The sequence below is a fragment of the Archocentrus centrarchus genome, chromosome 11 (genome assembly GCF_007364275.1).
Source record: "Archocentrus centrarchus isolate MPI-CPG fArcCen1 chromosome 11, fArcCen1, whole genome shotgun sequence".
In the NCBI taxonomy this organism is placed as follows: domain Eukaryota; kingdom Metazoa; phylum Chordata; class Actinopteri; order Cichliformes; family Cichlidae; genus Archocentrus; species Archocentrus centrarchus.
Window position 1 is genome coordinate 29,486,683 of NC_044356.1, and position 18,523 is coordinate 29,505,205.

Here is an 18,523-nt window from a genome sequence, read left to right on the forward strand (position 1 = left end):
ACTTGGGACAAGCACTAGGAATACACTGGCTTATGCAGCCCAAGGCTGGGTTTGTGGCTCCTCCCAGAATCAAACTAGGGAGCTCTTGTGTTTAAAGCAAATATGTGAGCTACCACCTCATGGAGCCACATTACTGCAGTAGTCATCACTGTTTAAAAGAAACAAATCTATAAGAAACTGTACAAAAATAAAACACCGATCAATTACCAATCACTTGTTGCATTGCAACCTGTCACTCTAATGGAGAGGGGCCTGTCCCAGCTGGCCTCTTGCTTAGGATGACGTGAATATCTGAGCCTCAAATGGAATCAACAGTTCATGTAGAGACATGTAGAAAAACAATTAAGTGCAGCTGAGCAACATTTTAAAATGTAAAGTAGATGTGTAAAAATCACCAGTGCCAGTCTTTCTGGGTTTAAGTAATAGACTCATAGGTCTGTAAGTAAAGTGTGCCATATCTGTTTGATCCATAGTCCTATATTCAGTTGCTGTCATGCGTATTTTGTCCGTGTCAGGCTAAAGCAGAATAAATATATATAAAAATATGTTTTTAAAAACAGAATGTAACATTTGGTGGGATTCCAGCTTTGTCTGTTAATAACAGATTCAAGCTAGGATGCCTGAGTGGACGATGCTGGATGAAAGTGCTCCGCTCCATTTTTGTTGATATGTTTTACAGAAATGTGATAATCCAAGCTGACACAGCACTGTGGGGTGACCCCACGCTACCCCCCCCCCCCCCACACACACACACACACAGGGTGAACATACTTGCAGTGGCTTGAACTAACTCTGATCATCTGTTAAGCAGCAATCACCCTGACAGGAGCACAACAGCAGCTGTAAACAATCTGCTCATTAGGCTGTGACTGGATACAGGTTGCAAGAAATGCCACCTCTTTGCTCTGTGCACACATGTAGAGTGAGTAGCTTCACAGCAGTTACTGTGGCTTTGACAATCGCAGATGGCTTGTGGAGTTGGTTTGGGGTAAGGAGCTGCTTTGCAGCTACTCTAATCTATCTTCCTGTGGTCCTGTTTCTCCTGACCTTGATGTTATGTTTCTGAGCAGGATGTTGCTGATTTTCTTAGTTCAAGCAGAGCATGTATGCTGTTCATGGGCTACACAGGGTAAGCAGGATTTGTGTGTTTTTTAAAGTTATTCCTGTGACTTATTACCGCAGTGGGCTTACACTCGGTTTCTTTTTTCAGCACGTAGCCCCCAGACACACAACAGCAATGGATATGTTGGCTTGTCACAGCAAGATGGCAGACTAAGAAGACTTCACGGCAGCTATTCCCAGAATCAAATCAGACAGGCCTCCATTTCTCCACACTCAGCCCAGAGCAGTAGCCTCAGCACAGGGACTGCAGTTAATAGAGGTTATAGTCAAGGGCTTTCTACTAGCAGCTACGAACAGACTGTTTCAAAGCCAGTGCAAAGTTCAGTGAGATTAGTGCAGAGCAGCTTGGTGTCAAAACCTACCTGGTACACAAACTTGGAACATGTCAGTGCCCAAGAGGTGCCAAACCGCTCCCCTTTTGGCCTTTCTAGTGCTGTTGCAAGTGGGAATTCAGTGAATCAACTCAGTCAAAACCAGAACAGTCTTACTGACGCTCGCAAGTACATATCAAGCAGCTCTACATCTCTACAAACTCCTAGAGAAAGCTACTCTCACCAATTAGCCTCTCAGTGGTCTGGAGCGCAGAAACCTGCCAGTGCAGCTGTACAGATGCAAACATCAGCTAGTGCTCCCGCACGAAGAGTTTCTAAACATAAATCCAGACCCTCAAGTGTCTCATTTGATCGAGCCATCACTAGAAACGTCCCCATCCAGACTGCAGCTGGGAAACCATACCAGAACCAGTGGCTTCCTGTGAATGTTGGGAACACCCAAGGAAGCTACATGCCATCTTCCACTTCCAACATGAAGGTGAGCTACAACCCCAGCTACACCTCCCTGGAGCAGAGGCCCACCAGTAGGAACCCTCTCCAAGCATCCTGGGGATTCAGCAACATAGCCCAGGGAGCTCGTAACCTCCCCGTGTATGGAAGCGACACAGTGGGAAATTCGACTTGGCGTTTCGCCCCAAGCAGAACCTATGAGATCCCTGAACGCTTTGGTGGCTATGCTATCAGACGGCTCAGTGAGCTGAAGGAAGAGGTTGTCCAGAAGCCACAGACTGCCACATCTCCCCCAAAGCAGATGGCGTATCTCAACCCAAGTAACTCTGAGCAGCTATACACCAGATGGATAAGACTCAAGCTGCATCCAAGAAAGCAGAACTAGAACGTGAGTATCTTATCACTACTTGCTGTTCTGTTTTTATGTGCCTGGTTTCTAAGGTGTCTCTTCTACCAACAGGTGCAGCAAAGTGGCCTCGGATGAAAGTTTTTGTGAAATAAACTATATATAGTTGAAATCTTGTCTTTTGTCTTGAGTTGTGAGGCACTAGTAAAAGCCAAAGTTTGTGCGACTGTGGATGCAGACTTGGTGCCATCTAGTGAGTAAACTGTGAAGCCAAACTCTCGGGGAGAAATCGCGCTGCCTCATAATCCAGAAGTAAAGTTCCACTTCAGGGCAGACTAGATCTGGCTCACTAACTTATTTCAAAACTGATTTTTGAAATGATTAGTTCTCTCAGAACTACAGCAGAGGAGTGTCAGCACTGCACTGTGCAGCAAAGTAATGCTGGGAAGTTTTATTGCAGGGCAAAGCTTTAATTACAGAAGGGAGTTCTTAAAGGGCATTTCATCTGATGTTTTTAATGCTTATTTCACTGTGTATTTTAGCCTGGATGATAACCAGCTAGCCCTGCCCAGCCTTGATATTTAATCAAAACAAAGTGCAGCATGATAAATGTAGGTAATTATTATACTTTAGGCAGTTTAAAGGGCCATGTGTAAACACCCAGCTGAGAAAATGATATGATCAGAGCCAGATCAGTTGAAACATCTCAGTTGCTTCCTGTAAGAGCAGCAGACTGGGCTATTTGCTTGCTGGAGATTTTTTTTTTTTTTTTTTTTTTTTTAAAGTCTGGGCTAAAAGCCCACTGTTTAGATAGATGGCTGAAGCTGTTGAGTCATAGTTCAGCTGTGGTCCTGCTGTAAGGGAGTATACCAATAATCTTGGCAAACTCAATCGATAATTCAATTTTTGAAAGTATTATTCAGACTGATGTCAGATGCTACATTTCTAATACACTGATTTTTATATTAAAACTGCACCCTTGGAAACCATATTCTTAATACCACTGAGGTAATAGTAAAACAAAGCGTATGAGCCCCGTATGTAGCAAAAATAATTAAAATGCAATGACTTTTTCTTTACAAGCACACGTTTAAAACCAGAGGAGCCAGAAAGATGGTCTTAATCTGTAGGTTATAAAATATTTTTCTTGCTAACTAATCTTAGGGAAGTTTTGCCAGGCTTTCATGTTTTCAGCCAACCTCAGTAACCTGAGATGTGCACAATTCCTAAGAGTTACCTCGAAACATAGATAAATCTCTCACACATGATAACCAGCATACACTGTGGCTGTAGAGCAGGTCACCTACTAATCAGAAGGTTGGTGGTTTGATCCCCAGCTGCTCCGGTCTGCATGCCAAAGTATTCTTGGTTAAGTTTTCCTCTGTTTGTTGGAGTGTGAATGTTAGAAAGCAGGAATAGAAAAATTACTGGTGTGATTGACTCATAAAACTTTCCTCCAGAAGGCATTTGGCTCGTCCACATGGAGATGAGTAAATGACAAATATTTCCTGCTGAAATGGGTCAAAGATCAAAGTGGGTATATTCATTAAACAGCCTGTATGTATAATTTTGACCATGTGGATCAGATCAAATTCAAAATAAATTCAAACCTGAGCACCTGGTTCATGTTTGTGAAGTCACTGAAGATGTTTGTTGTATTAAAATCTGGAAAAAGAACATTACAAAGAAAATCACTGAAAGTCCAAATTTACCATCACATTCATGCCCACTACAAATGGATGGAAACGTCTGACCACAACTGTGTGTGTTGACTTGGTAATATTAAATTTAAGTAGTGAAAAGCAGTACAGACTGTCTGAGGGCCTCACCGCAATATATTCCATCCTTGCAGATTTACCTTTTTCTTTTTTTTTTTTTTTGCTGCTGCCATTGAATGCAGCATCACATCACCATTTCTGCAACACCAAATGTATGCTCAGCTCATGGGTAGTTTCAGTTCATTTAGGTTAACACAAAGATGAGATATAAGCCAAAATACTTCAAGGATGAGGGTCCTCTGTCTTTGTTTTCCCATCTCCTTTGCAGTGACAAAAATCCAGTTAGAAGTTACTACCTTAGAAATGTGCCATTATTTATATTATGCATAATAGTACAAAAACTATGAAGGTTTATACTGTATAATATATGAGTTGCCCTTCCACATGTTTTAGTCCTCCATAGCAAACAACTGCACTTTTGTTCATCCATATTGACCCATGTACACTAAGCTTAATGGTAAATGGACTGGTTCTTATGGTTCTTATACTTTTCTACTCTACATGAGCACTCAAAGCACTTTACACAGCACGTCTCATTCACACCAGCACTTTCTAACATTCACACACACTGACGAATACATTGGGAGCAACTCGAGGTTCAGTATCTTGATTAAAGAGGTCCCTTCTCCTTGACATTTGGAATATATTAATTTTAATAAGTAAGCCAATGGCTCATATGTATTATATTGTCTGCGATATATTTCCATGCCATATGCAACCCTTAGTTTTACATTTAAGTCTGCATGCAAGATGCCACCTACTAAATGCCAGATGCAAACAAGCCAACTGTAAAATTTGAAGATTCAACTGAAAATGCAACATTTATAAAAATCCAGCAACTGGCTAAAGATGGGCCCTGGTGCTACATGCTACGTCAGGTACTACTGGCCCAGCCAGACACAAAAGCCAGCAATCAATCCTGACTGTTTCCATATTAACAATCAGTCCTGAATGACTCAGGCCAGACAGTCAAAATAACAGTCACTTTATATATATATATATATATATATATATATATATATATATATATATATATATATATATATATATATATATATATATATATACATATATATATATATATATTATTCTGCTTTAAATTGTATTTCGATGCTTTGGTAATATTTTCAGAAGCTCTCATACCAATAAAGCACCTTCTGAATTTGAACTGACAGCGACAGAGAGCCCTGATCAGAGATGCTGCAGAAAAGCCCAGTCTGCCCTCTTGTGGTTGAACTGGAGCGTTACGTTGGTGGAAATGCCTAATTATCGGATGTGTCTCCAGCAGCTGTGACGAAGTCAGCTAAGTAGACGTAGGTGTTTGCTACAGTGTTATCTGGCGGCATTTTTTTATTGCAGTGTAGGGGCGCACTTTTCATTTCATCTGTCTCTTATTATTATTATTTTGCTTTAGTTGAATCCATAGTTGCTACTTCCTTTAAAGTTGTTACATTGTTCCATAGTTCCAGTTCCATCCTCATTTACCTTCACGGCGGCATGTTACTATTTATATGATGACTTGCTTTAAATACAATTATGATCTTTTGATTTTAAACGGATTTATATGTGGATTAAATAACAATACAGCTGATTTAGATTTACAGTGCTGTGCAAAAGTCTTGAGTCACCTCGCATTTCTTCAGATTTTTCAAGGAAAGTTTGAAATGGATGCAGTGATTTATTGAAACACAAGCAAACATAGCTGGAAATGCAGTATAGAAGGCAAAAACAGAGTTTGTACAGTTCAAATTGGCTTAAAAGTCAATATTTGGTATGAAAAACTTTATTCTTACTCCAGTTTCCTCCCAAAGTCCAAAGACATGCACTAATCCCATATGTGTGAATGTGGCTGTGAATGGTTGTCTGGGTCTCTGTGTTAGCCTTGTGACAGGCTGGTGACCTGTCCAGGGTGTACCCCGCCTCTCGCCCTATGACAGCTGGGATAGGCTCCAGCCCCCTGAAAAGGAGAAGAAAATGGAAGGCTGGAGGGACATTCTGCAACACAGCCTGAACTCTGAGGCAGCTTTCTTGTCATTTCTTTAGTGTTCAGGAATAGTCCTCCAGGCTTCTTCACCTCTTCTTTGGATGTTGGCTGCCTTTTGTTCCACCATGCTCTCTCAAGATGATCCCACACTGCTTCAGTAAAGCTGAGGTCTGGTCTATGGGGACATCCATGATTGATGTGTTCCACTGTGTGTTTTCCACCCAGGTATACTTGTACTGCATTGACAGTGTGTTTGGGATCACTGTCACAAATGAAGCTGTTGCCAATCAGATGCAGATATTGCATCAGGGTTCTAAAGAGCAGTTGATCACCTGGTGCTGCGGCAGGCTGAGAATTTCACTGGTTCACTATGGGAACTGTTCACTGTTACCACAATTAGCAGGTGGACGCGGGCAAAAAGTGAAGAAATGCAGCGTGGCTCAAAACCTGTGCACAGTAAAAGAAGTGAGAGTGCTAGAGTTGCAGCAGTAACAGTGATTCAGGGCATCAGTTATGTGTTGCAGCCGCACACTGTACTTTGCTGCTGTGACCAGATGAGGGCACCGTGCCTTTAGAGGAGGAAGAGTTGTCGGCTGAATCAGAGGATAAAGTAACTGCTGTGTGCTGGCTCCAAATTAAAGATTGTGTGTAAATCTGAAATAAAATTAAAAAAGCATGATTCCTCAGTAGATGCACACAAAACTCTCTGAAAGCATCATAACCCTGTTCTAATGTTCTGCATGCTGCATGTGGACACTGATTGCTTTAACAGCTGCAGATCTTGGCCATCGTTGGTTACTTACTCATCTAAAATCTGTTGTAAGAAAGGGGGACATGTTCCAGTGAATCCCTGACATAGCATGCTCTGGAATCAATGCTGCCAGCACTACTGTACATTGGAAGAATCTTTAGATGAGTGGGACGGGGCTTTGGGAGATTTGTTAGGTGCTTTGTTGATGTGATTATAACGGCTCGAGAATCTCTTTAGAGACCTGGAAAATTTCTGGCAGCATGTGTTTACTACTGGCTGTCAGGAGTGTTTGTCATGGCTCTTTGAAGAAAAAAAAAATCCATGACAGATGTCTTTAGGCCTCAGCTGGCTTCAGGTGGCGGTATGAATGATGCTGAATGGGTTTGTAGATGAACTGGGGGTTGTTTTAATGGCTCTCTTCTTAGTATGGATCTGGAACATTAGATGTGGCAGGTAGAATTCATTTTCAGCATGCTGACAATTCATAACTGGCTCCATAAGTTTAGGTCTGTTGTTTCAGCTCGTCATCTCTATCAGATCTCCGTCATAAATGACTGCTCAGGCTTCACTTTCTCTTTGGTGTCATTCAAAGATTATTCGAACTTAAACTTTTCTAAAATGACCCCCAAATGTAATGTGTACAGTAACTGTGGTTGCTCTCAAAACCAGGCTTAGCAGTGATTTCACTGACTTCTATGACTTCACTGTTGGCTTATTGCAATATAAGCAAGTTCCACGTATTATTTTTGACACGCTACCTACATTATGGCAGCGCAGCCTTAAGGACTACCATAATGGCCTATACTGCTGTGCCCTTACCAGGAAATGACCTGAAGAAAGTGCAGTGGGACAAAAACTATGAGCTAGAACCAAAGGCAGGACTGATGGATATGATCTTACAATAATATCCTACAGACTCCTGCTCTACATGTTCTCTCATTTTTGGTTTGGTAAGACGTACAGTGAAGCTGCCCTCACAAAGACGAAGAAGATTGAGGTTTAATTTTTTATTGATATAGTGCCAGTTCTCAGCAACAGTGGACTGAAGGCACAGTCCATTGTAAGGTACAGTATCAGAGAGAGGACTACAACAATCAGATGATTCCCTATCAGCAAGGACTTGATGAAAGTGGGGAGGAAGAACGCCCTTTTAACAGGAGACCTCCTGCAGAAGCAGGCTCAAGAAAGGGCAGCCATGAGCTGAGCTGTTGCTAACCATTTAGCATCAGCCCTCCCTGCCTCATGTTTTCTGGTAGGCTGATGATCGTGCCGTGGCTCCTGGTTAGAGTGGGCCTCCACTTCACAGGGTGGAGAACCTGCAGCACATGCAAAACTGGTTCAACTGTCTGTACCAAGCACACCAAGGCTGCAGAGCAGAACAAGGACTACCACTGCAGTATGCATGTTACCTGCTCTATAGCTACTCCCACGAATGTGGTCTAGTTCTGTGGGAAACACTGTAATTGCATGCAGAGGTTAAGCGGGCTGTAACGATCCAGAACAGCGATTCAGCATCTTCAGTTAATGTTCAGTTAAAGGCAAATTAACACGATAATATCAATGGAGCTAATTTTTCGTGTGCTGCAGCCTGGCGTTGCAAATCATGCCACAGTCCCACTTACACCCTCAACACATACCTTTTTTTTTCTTCTCACCCCTGACCCCTCTGTGCATGCAGGGGTCAGTAAACTACTTGTTGCAGAACTTCAGCACGGAGCCATCCAGCTAGCGTGACAAAATGGGAGCGAGCAAAAACAGAGTAACTGCATTTAAAGTAGCAGGTAATTAAAAATCCAGCATTTCAAACAGCTCAGCAAATAGCAGCAAACAAACTGCTTCGATCACAATCTGTGAACGCAGTTGCTGTATTGAGAAAACACGTGTGATAACTTCACTCAGAGAACGCTGGAAGAGGAGAGGAGAGATTTTCAGAGGTAAGGACTGCTCAGCAGGTGGGGTTCAATAAACTTTTAAGCCAGGGCTCTTCAACTCCAGGCCTCGAGAGCTCCTGTCCTGCAGGTTTTAGATGTGTCTCTGCTTCAGCACACCTGAGTCAAATATAGAAGTCATTAGCAGGACTCTGGAGAACTTGACTGCATACTGAGGAGGTAATTCAGCCATTTGATTCAGGTGTGTTGGATCAGGGACACGTCTAAAAGCTGCAGGACAGGGGCTCTCGAGGCCTGGAGTTGAAGAGCCCTGTTTTAAGCTTACATGTGAAATCCTGAATGCTTGAAAAGAAGGCAGCTTTTTCTTTGGTTTGTGAAGACGTTTCTCCTCTCATCTAAGAGTCAGAGAGTCACTGACCCGCTATCAATGACTCTCCAAGGGGACAACCCAACAAGGGTTTAAATATCCGTCACTCTCCATCAGTCGCTTTAGAACTGAAGGAGCCTCTCGGATCAGGGATGAGACGTCTTCACGAACCAAAAGAAAACAAAAAAGTCCAACTGCCTTCTTTTCAAACACTTAAGACTGCCATGACCTTGATGAGAACCTAAATGGACAAACATGGAATGTCATAATCAGTACATGTCTTGCTTGTCATATTCGGAAAACACTTAAAAAAAAAAACAAATAATGATCATTTTGTGCGATTTACATGCAACAGTTGACTGTGATGCACTATGTTGGACTGGTGCAGGGCAGGCTGTGGTCTTCACGGTCGCTGGGCGTGAACCAGCAGGCGGAACTAAGAAGAATAAATATGATTTTTTTTTTTCTTCCAGAAAAGTAAACAAACCTGCTGATGCCCTGATGACATGCACCTTTATTTAAGCAAATCTTTTTTTTTATTAATGATCAATTAAAAAAAAATATTTTTTAAAATCAGTTGAGGATGTCAAAGGTGCTCTTTAGTTTCACTCATCAAATATACTGTCTGTACACTGGCTAGGAGTTGGAAAGCAGCCATGACAGCACATGTAACATCTAAATCTCAGAGACAGCAGTAGCTCAGCTGATCACAGTCCATAGGCAAAGAAAACAAATCACTGGAGCTAACAGGCCAAATTATCATGTAACTCATAGTTTTTCCCACCCCCATGGTGGACTGCTAACATCTGATCGATACCTGGTCCCCTCCCTACCTGCCAAATCCCACTTTAACCCCTAAATCTGGGGAGTGAAAACAGGGGAGTGGAAGGGACAAAATTAGGTCACATTGTTAAAGTATGAAACACAATATTGAGCAGAATGAAGGTGGAGAAAAGCTGAAATGTAAGTAATGGTCCCCATATGACGACACAGGGTCTCAGGTGATTAAAAGTCAGCGTCCTGAATCCAGCCTGATAGCTGAAGGCTCTGCCTCCCACCCTGCTTTTAGAAACTCCAGGAACCACAAGCAAGCCGGCAGTCTGGTAGTAAAATGTTCTGTTTGGATAACTGCGGCACTATGAGGTCTTTAAGCTATCTGGTTTTTCGAGACTTTGTCTGTGAGAAGGATTTTACATTTACACAAACCATCATTTCTGCTTCAGTCTGCATGTTAAAATGTTGATCAGGCCCATGTTTTTTTCCTCTTCATTAAAAGGGACATTCTGCCAATCTTACATATTCATTTGTGTTACATTGTTGCGAGTTTGAGGTGTTCCACGGCTCTAACAGCACCCAGGCTTGATGGCGTCTGGGTACACCTGGAACAGACTTAGCCAGAAGATCTATAAAAATAAAAAAAAATCTAATTTGAAATGTGAGTGTGTAGAAGGTTGGTGGGTGTAACAAAGAGCTGAGGAGCTGCATTATGGGAAATGTATAGGATTTAGACTGATGGATTCTTCTACTTCACGGACATACAATACTAAATTGGTTGGTGAGCCTTTAGAGCCCTTTAAGATGCACTGTATGTAAGAGAGGTGCCTATAACTGTATATCCCTGACTTTAATATGATCAGAGTTCACGGATGATCTCTGGGACTTAACTACAGCACTCAGGTTTATTTCCGATCCATTGCCTTGAAGCATTTCACTAACCCCCCCCAACTCGAACTGTGTGTAAAGGAAGCCGGGACTTTACTTTTTTTCTCCATCTTGATCTCAGTGAGATTTCCTGAATAAATAAAACTAAAGTAGAACCACATCAAGAAGTGGCAGCAGGCTTTGAAAATGTAGTTGCTGCCACATTTAGCTCATGCTGGCTGCGTTTTGTTTTTATGGATGTTATTTTGTCTCGCCACTGAGGACGACAGTGGAAAGATTTAAAAACTTCATAATCCTGTCAGATGAAGCTAAATAAATAGGGATGCCCCCCCCCCCCCAATTGTAATTTTTCACATTACACGAGGTTCTCTGTAAAGTACACCTTTTTTTTCCTCGTCAGTTTTAGAAACCCGTCTCTAAATTGGATGCAACTTCTGTCGAAACAGATGAAACTGAGATGATATTCTGGAGGAGAAATCAGCTTTTAGCTCCAAGCTTATCTGGATGTATCAAGGTGCTCCGGCTGTCTACCCCCCCCCCCAACCAATGTAAATATATATGTAAATATCAGCATGTGCGATCCAGGGACAAGGACAGCCTTGTAACATGGGGGTGAGATGTCAATCAATGCAGGGATGAAAAACATGGCCGTGCATTCAATAAGCAGCATACTGCACAGAGATGAGATGTGCCGCGTCTCTGCATCCATGTGTAAATATCAAATGCGTCAGCAAAACGTGCTGCTCTGAGCCGCTTTAGTCCTATCAGATTGTCTCAGTGCAAGTGAAATGTAAGCCGAATAAAAAAACAAAAAAAAAAACAAAACAGGGCTTTATTCACTGCTGCCTCAATCACGTAGAAGAACGAATAAATCCACCGCAAATGTCTTACGAAGATTTAATGTACATTTATTCTTAACACGTGGAACATATAGTATAAAGATTTCATACTGAATAAATGATATTCATTAAGCCAAAAAAAAAGGAAAAAAGAGGAATTTACATCAAGTTTTTAGCTACATCATCTGAAATACAAATATGCAGAATCCGCATCACTGAAAAAAAAAAATAAAATAAAAACAGTTTCTTCATCAAGGTCTAGTTTGTCATTTATGAAGGAGCTCAAATGGAACCAATTTTATGTTAATATTCTCTACACCCAGACAAACTGAAAGTTGAAGTTGTGTTTATTGAAAGGAGGGGGGGGGTGGCGTTGGATTGGACAGCAGCTCAACAACCTCCATCCCCCGCGCACACACAGCGCAATACGAGCAGGGCGAGGCGCTGAAGTAACGGAGAGGGCGGGCGTCAAGTAATCACATGGCGTTCTCGATGCAGGGAAACTCGTCGAAGATTTAAAAACGGTGAAGAGCAACAGAAGTCGAGAAAGAGAAGTGTAATGTACAACATCATATATACACTGCAGCTTGGACTGCATCTAGAGTTGAGGACCAGTCCTAAAGAGGTGACTTCTGAATATAAGGGTCAAGTCATACAATCAAGGGACAAAGAGAAGAGGTCGGGGTGTTGTAGGTTCACCATACTTTGGGGGGAAAGCCGTTTTCTCTCTCGACATTTAACTAAAACTGGTTTTAAAAACTACAGTTTGCTGCCAAGCCAGCGGATCTCAGTGTGAAACAGTATTATTACAGTATGTTTACAGTTTTTAAGGTGTACAGTACAGAAAAAAGTCCTACAATCTACTGCACAGGCCTCCCATGACAGACGTCTGTTCACAGCCAATAATGTGGTTCCTGTGGGGCTGAGTATATAGCATCCAAAGTTACAGCAATTATACCACACCACAGTCCATGAGTCTATGTAGCCTCCAAACATGAACCATAATATTGTTTAGTCTGTGCCCTCTTTCCCCTGACGACCCCCCCTCCCCCTCCCCCAAGGGAGAAAGCGAACACGTGTATCCCCCAAACTCACTGTAAACGAGACAGCAACTTTGGTTACAGTTTTTTCTTTTTTTTTCTTTTTTTTTTTCCTGGAGATTTTTCTTTTCATTAAAAAAACAAAACAAAAACAAGTCCTTTCTGCAGGGCAGCAGCACACTCTGTCCTATGCCTGGGTCCCAATCTGTTCTTCTTTGCCACTTTCTTTCCATTTCAGATGTTTAAAATCAACAGCTACTTCATGATATTCCTTCCTTTAGTGAGAAGCAGGGGTAAGAAAGACAGTGGAATCCGAGGTGATTTTGCATAAATTAAAAAAAAAAACAAAGAAAAAAAACAAAAAACTGTTTTTGCTCTTGTCACTCACGCGCAACTGACACACATACACGCACACACAAAAAAGGTGGTTCAGGGGGAATAGAAAGAGGCAGAGCTGAAACCTCTCCACGGCTGTCATGACTGGCCAATCAGAAATAGTACATCACAGATTACTTGGGACACCAGAGAGTTCATAAGTGGGGACATCGAGATGTCCAGTAGCCGCGACTCGTACAAAGTGAACTCAGAGTGGTTTTCTTCCACCTTAGCCAGGGCATGCAATGCCCGGGCTGCCCGCCGCATCATGTCCACGCTAGTAGGCTCAAACTGGGGCCCGCCCTGCATTTGTAGCAGGGAGCTCTGGCTCTGCTGGTACTGTGTGGCCGCTAGGCTGTCCTCCAGGAAGCCCAGTAGGTTGCCCACGCTGGCTTTCTGCACAGCGATAGCTCGCGCTGCAAGGCTGTCACCCTGGGCTAAGTTAGCTAGCAGGATCACCGCCATTTCACGGCAGACGGCCACCTTGCGCTCACCGACAAGTCGCACGAGCGAGCCGTAGAGCTTCTCCAAGCGGCTGAATGGCGGAGTGGCCAGAATGAGGTCGACGTTGTTGTCCTGGATGCTGAGCTTGCTGAGGGTCTCGAGGACCAGTCTCTGGGGTGAAAGGGAGCCGTGGGGCCCCAGCGTGGGGAAGGGATCCAAGGCCTCCGCCGAAGGGCATACAGCCCAGTGGAGCAGGCCATCGAGGAGAGGCAGGCATATGCTCTCTGGGTAGATAGAAAGGTCCAGCTGGCCTGAGATGTTTGCCAGAGTGACCAGGCAGTTCTCCCTTAACACCTCAAGACAGTCCCACCACCATTCATCTCTCTCGCAGCTCACACCTTCGTCTTCCTCCTCCTTCTCGTAGGTGACCGGCGCCTGTTTGCGTTCAGGGTGCCTGTGGTGGAGCAGCACCAGGCGGCCCAACAGCAGCAGGAGGCCAGGGTGTTTCGACATCTCCAGGTCATTGCCAGGAACAAAGGAGAGGCTCCTCACGATGTTGGAAACGCAGATGCAGCGCCGAGCTAGTGAGTCCTGCCAGTCCGATAGAGTGCTGAGCGGCGTTTCGTCCTTGCTGTGAGGTTCATCCTCCAGGATCTTAATGTTACGGCGGCTCTGGAGTTCAGGGTTGATGCTGAACAAATACTTGCCATTCTCCTTCTGCTCCTCAGCACCTCCGCGAACTACTTCCTCCGTGACTGACCCTGGGCGAGCAGATAGTACATCGTCAATGGTGGCAGTGACTGGTGCGCCAATGGGAAGAGGAGGAGTGGTAGTCTTCGTTGAAGACTTGTGAGGTTCAGAAGCCTGGGGCTGCTGCTGCTGAACCTTATCGTCCCCATTGGACTTAGGCTTCTCTGAGTTTTCTGCTGCTGTCCCATTCACCTTGACCTTCTTGCGGCTGTCAGTGGCTGCTGTCGTGTGTTTTCGCTGCTTGAGAAGCTCCATCCGGCTCTCAAAGTGGGTCTGGATGTGCTCGGTAGTGTCACCACCACCAACGCTCCAGTGTATCAGGCCACTGTCAAAGCTCTGCCGCTGTCCGAGCTTGGATAAGCGGTTTATCCGGAAGGGATTCTTCTTCCGCACCACCTTGATGGGGAGTTTATCAAACTTGCTAGCCTGCCTGGGCTTTTCCGAGTGTATGCTGGGGTCCTGGGAAAACCCTGAGGTAGAGGTATTGGCTTCCTTGACAGAAGACTCCCTTTCCTTCTCCTCTTCCTCATCCTCTGAAGACTTATCTTTCTGGGAGCTCTCCTCTTCCTCCTCCTCCTCCTTTACCTGGACCAGTGAAGAGGTGTCAGGATTGGTCTTCGTTTCCTCTACCTCCTCGTCCTCCTCGTCTTCCTCGTCTGAGTCCATGTCCTCACCCTCAGGCAGGGGAATTTCATCATCAGAGTCTTCAGCTGCATTGGGGTCTATTAGGGTGCGCTGGCCAGGGTCTCCTACTTCATACTCCTTTAGGATGCCAAAGATCTCAATGAGACAGCGTCTGAAGTACTCCACTACCAGCTCCAGAAATCCAGGTAGCTGTGAAACCAAAGAAGGTGGTCATAAAATCGATCTAAAGCTAAACTCAACACCATGTGATAAAGTCATTCTGAAATGTTGATGGAAACAAATGCTAACAGGTTGTGGATAAGTGCAGCCTACCTGGCATAAGTTAAAAGTAGAAATGCTATTGTCATCATACAGTAGAATGTTAATGGTGTCCAAGGCCCAGGTGCTCTCAGCTAATAAGCCTGACTTTAGTGACATCATTACCCTCCAAGCCTCAGGAGTGCCTGTGAAGATAAAAACAAAATGAATATAAGCCAAAAATGGTCATAACTGGTCACTGCAGCTGCAGATAACACATCAGAGTTTACTAACATTGCAACTTTAACTCTTAAATACTTGTGTCACCTATTTTGAATAAGCAGCTTGTATCTGAAAGGATTTTAAGCTTTATTAAAACAAAATGAGAAATATCAAATGGCAAATCTAGTTAAGGCAGACATCTGCGCATTATTTATTGCATATGTAACGCTACAACTTATCAGGCAAATGAAGTTTTATACCAATGTCTTTCATGGTGAGCCGCCTGCGGGGTTTCAGGTGGGGTTGGGAAGCTTCCACAGAGCCAGGAGGGAAGGCCACATCTCGTCGGATCATGGGCTGCTGGACAGGGGCCTGGCCGATGTGGGACGCGGGAACTGGAGGTCCAGCTTTGTGCACCTTAATTCCAGGATGCATATAGGGCGATTTGCTAGGCGACGTTCTGCTTTCCATGGGTCGGGGCATGGGTGCTGGGCTCGACACCTGAGGAATGTGGTTCTGGGAAGTTGAGTAGGTGGAGGGCAGGGGTCTGGTCATGGGTGGTCCAGAGCCAGCAGGGCCAAACGGAGGCTGCCGCTGGTTGACATGGCTAGGCCACTGTCCCTCGTGGTTCATGCGTTGGTCTGATGGCATCATGTCCTCTGAGCGGTTCATGCTGTGGTAACCGGGGCCCTGGCCTGGTACAGGGGGTCCCTGTCGGTTGGGATAGTTGGGGTAGCCCATCTCATTGCGGCCCTGCCACATTGGGCCCTGGGAACCATCAGGACCTGAAGGCATGGGACTCGGCATCATCTGGGGAGGCATTGGAGACTGGGAGTTAGGGCCTGCAGATGATGGCCCTCGGTCCCGTCCGAAGGGGAAGGGGAACTGGTTCTGTGGGCCTGGCGGTCTGCGATCCCCTCCAGGGTACGCATTATACTGATTATACATGTCCTGCTGGCCCTGGGGCCCTGAGGTCTGGGGTCCTGGCTGTTGCTGCCCAGTGTAAGGAACATTATACATTTCTCCCTCATGTCGCTTGGCTGGAGGACAATACCCACCATCCACAGGACGCTTGTAGTTCTGTCAGCACACAAAATTAAGCATTATAATTTTCAACTGAGCACCTTCATACAATAATTTTAAAACAGATAATACCTCTGTTCAGTGGGAACAGAACACAGTATATAATTACATGTATAATTACATGAACACTGAAAAAAAAAGAAACCAAGTAGTAATAAGAGTTCTGCAAATGCTGGACAAACTGTTCTTACTGGCTGCTGCTGTGGATATATTCCTGGCTGTTGATTTGGGTATGGCCCACCAGGGGGAGCTCCTTGGCCAGGGTACTGATTTGTATAGGACTCGTGCCTAAAAATACACATTCAGATTACTATATTTCAATAAGAAATTCAGTGATAATCTTAAATTCTACCATGATCTGACTGACAAAATGCTTAATGCATCCATTTTAATCATTACACAGAACAATCTCTGCCCTGAATGCTACAGACCGTTGCTGTGGTGGAGGACGGCTAGGTGAGTACATCCCTGTGTCAGTTCCAGAAGGAATCATGTTTGGCTGAGGAGCTCCTGGTCCCATGTTTACATCAGGGCCCATGCCTGGCTCTTGCCTGTAAGATGAACAAACAGCAATCATTAAGTGATTTAATTTAGTTGAACGGGGAAAAAAAAGGACACTGAAATGGTTCAGGTCAAATCACAGTCATATTATTTCTTTATAGAAATTTTACAGACACTACCATAGCATATTTACCTTCGGTCATATCCATATGGGTACTGTTGCCTCTGGCCCATCTGCATGTTGCCCATTGGGCCTGGTGGGCCTCTGTTATACTGTTCCCCCATTCCACTATTGGGGCCTGGTGGCATGAACTGTTCCCCTGCTTAAAAAAGTAAACATAATATCGGTTTGAGCTACAAAAGAACTCCTACAGCATCTGGTTTATTTGCATGGCCGGTGCTCACCTTTCCTCATGCCTCCGAAGGGGTCCTTGTTGGACTCGTAGGGACCCATCCGACCCATCATCTCTGGGGCGCCCATCCCAGGCTGATAGCCCTGAGAGTTGGGAGTCATGGCGTTCCTCCTGGGAAACGCTGGGTCTCCGCCATCAGCAAAGGGATCCTGCAGATTAACACTACTCCTGTAGGAAAACAGGGCTTGTTAGCAAAATGTGCAATTTGTGCATCAATTCTGTAAATTTTCTTGATAATTTATTTTTTGAATGTTTTCTAGCTTGCCTCTAGGTAGACAAAAGAAAAAAATGCACCACAAGCAGAATAGATGACACGTGATCCATGAAACTGTGTTACAATTCCAAATTATTACAAAATATATTTCAAGACAAAAACTGCAAACAACACATGATATTTTCATTTCTCAGTATTTTACTGTACTCTTCTAAACTCAGAGTATCTAACTTTTTTATACTTTATTACTATACTCTTGCACACCTGTTGACAAATCTGGTGTTTGTGTGTACGTCTGACTTTATGGCATATTTTGCTGTTTGTCGTATTCCATTTCTTGCGTCACTGATCTAGTTTCACCACACGGGGATGGGTTTTCATTTTAGTGTGGAGAGTCTCGATAATATTAACATTATAGAAGCAGGACACTGACTTCTAAATCATACCTTACGCCAGGCATTGGAGGCATTTGTGTGTGTGGGGTGGAGGCTGGTGTGGGGGGCTTCAGGTCTCCCCCCTCCGCCATTGAACTAGTGGTTGACTGAGGAGTTTGGGGTCCTTGCAGGGATCCAGAACCAGCTGCAAAACACCAGGATACACACAATGACTAAGTGGGGGGAAAAAAAACAGTCAAGTGCTCTGGTTTGTAACACTCAGAGATTCCAGAGAATTCAAAGAACATCCCTCTCTCCTCCTCCTCTTTGCTCGAGGAATAAAGGCGAGAGCTGATAGTTGATAGTGAGGCGGGGTAGGCAGAACACTGCTGGGGGCTTTTGGAACACACGCTGCTTTTGGCAATCCTAAATCCCATTAAGAAATTCCTGAGAGCTGCACAGAGGAGCACAGTTTGTGTCAAGCTGACTGGCTTTTGAGTGCATAGCCAGCAAAAAATGTTGAATCCTCCAGCTCATCACAGGATGCCTGCCCCCTCCTCAACCACTGCTGGGCTCTGGGAGCCACCAGGAAACAGTGATCTAAACCCTCACTGTGACAGATTACTGCCTGGGTTGTAGAGACAGGAGACAGCCAGCTATGAATGCGTGCACGAGAGTGAGCGATAGTTTGTTTGTGTTTTGTGT

At 44.2% G+C, this 18,523-nt stretch overlaps 2 protein-coding genes and 1 long non-coding RNA gene across 4 annotated transcripts in view; 1 reads left to right on the forward strand and 2 right to left on the reverse strand.

Moving 5' to 3' along the window:
* The first annotated feature begins 950 nt into the window (after positions 1 to 950).
* LOC115788606 (uncharacterized) lies at positions 951 to 2,405 on the forward strand. The gene is made up of 4 exons (XM_030741711.1): positions 951 to 988; positions 1,071 to 1,129; positions 1,211 to 2,292; positions 2,365 to 2,405. The coding sequence occupies exons 1-3, from the start codon at positions 966 to 968 to the stop codon at positions 2,287 to 2,289; spliced, it is 1,161 nt and encodes a 386-aa protein (XP_030597571.1). The 5' UTR covers positions 951 to 965; the 3' UTR covers positions 2,290 to 2,292; positions 2,365 to 2,405.
* A 5,355-nt stretch (positions 2,406 to 7,760) lies between these two features.
* LOC115787594 (uncharacterized) lies at positions 7,761 to 8,509 on the reverse strand. The gene is made up of 3 exons (XR_004020522.1): positions 8,401 to 8,509; positions 8,173 to 8,220; positions 7,761 to 8,079 (listed from the first exon to the last, which is right to left on the reverse strand). It is a non-coding gene; the product is annotated as an uncharacterized LOC115787594 (long non-coding RNA).
* A 4,152-nt stretch (positions 8,510 to 12,661) lies between these two features.
* The window catches only part of arid1ab (AT-rich interactive domain 1Ab), a 54,301-nt gene continuing 48,439 nt past the window's right edge, over positions 12,662 to 18,523 (reverse strand). The window contains exons 13-20 of one of the 2 annotated variants that reach the window (XM_030740590.1): positions 17,891 to 18,023; positions 17,223 to 17,398; positions 17,011 to 17,137; positions 16,748 to 16,867; positions 16,508 to 16,604; positions 15,494 to 16,313; positions 15,087 to 15,217; positions 12,662 to 14,963 (exon numbers count right to left, since the gene is read on the reverse strand). In XM_030740590.1, the coding sequence (XP_030596450.1) occupies positions 13,035 to 14,963; positions 15,087 to 15,217; positions 15,494 to 16,313; positions 16,508 to 16,604; positions 16,748 to 16,867; positions 17,011 to 17,137; positions 17,223 to 17,398; positions 17,891 to 18,023 (3,533 nt within the window). In that variant the 3' untranslated portion in view covers positions 12,662 to 13,034. Of the gene's footprint in view, positions 14,964 to 15,086; positions 15,218 to 15,493; positions 16,314 to 16,507; positions 16,605 to 16,747; positions 16,868 to 17,010; positions 17,141 to 17,222; positions 17,399 to 17,890; positions 18,024 to 18,523 lie in introns of both variants that reach the window. The other variant, XM_030740589.1, reaches the window with a different exon arrangement.

Bases quoted from the DNA above. Each gene is read 5' to 3' on its own strand.
- LOC115788606 (XM_030741711.1), top strand. From the start codon at position 966: ATGGCTTGTGGAGTTGGTTTGGG. The intron at 989-1,070 runs GTAAGGAGCTGC...GTTTCTGAGCAG, and splicing joins GCTTGTGGAGTTGGTTTGGG to GATGTTGCTGATTTTCTTAG. The intron at 1,130-1,210 runs GTAAGCAGGATT...TTCTTTTTTCAG, and splicing joins CTGTTCATGGGCTACACAGG to CACGTAGCCCCCAGACACAC.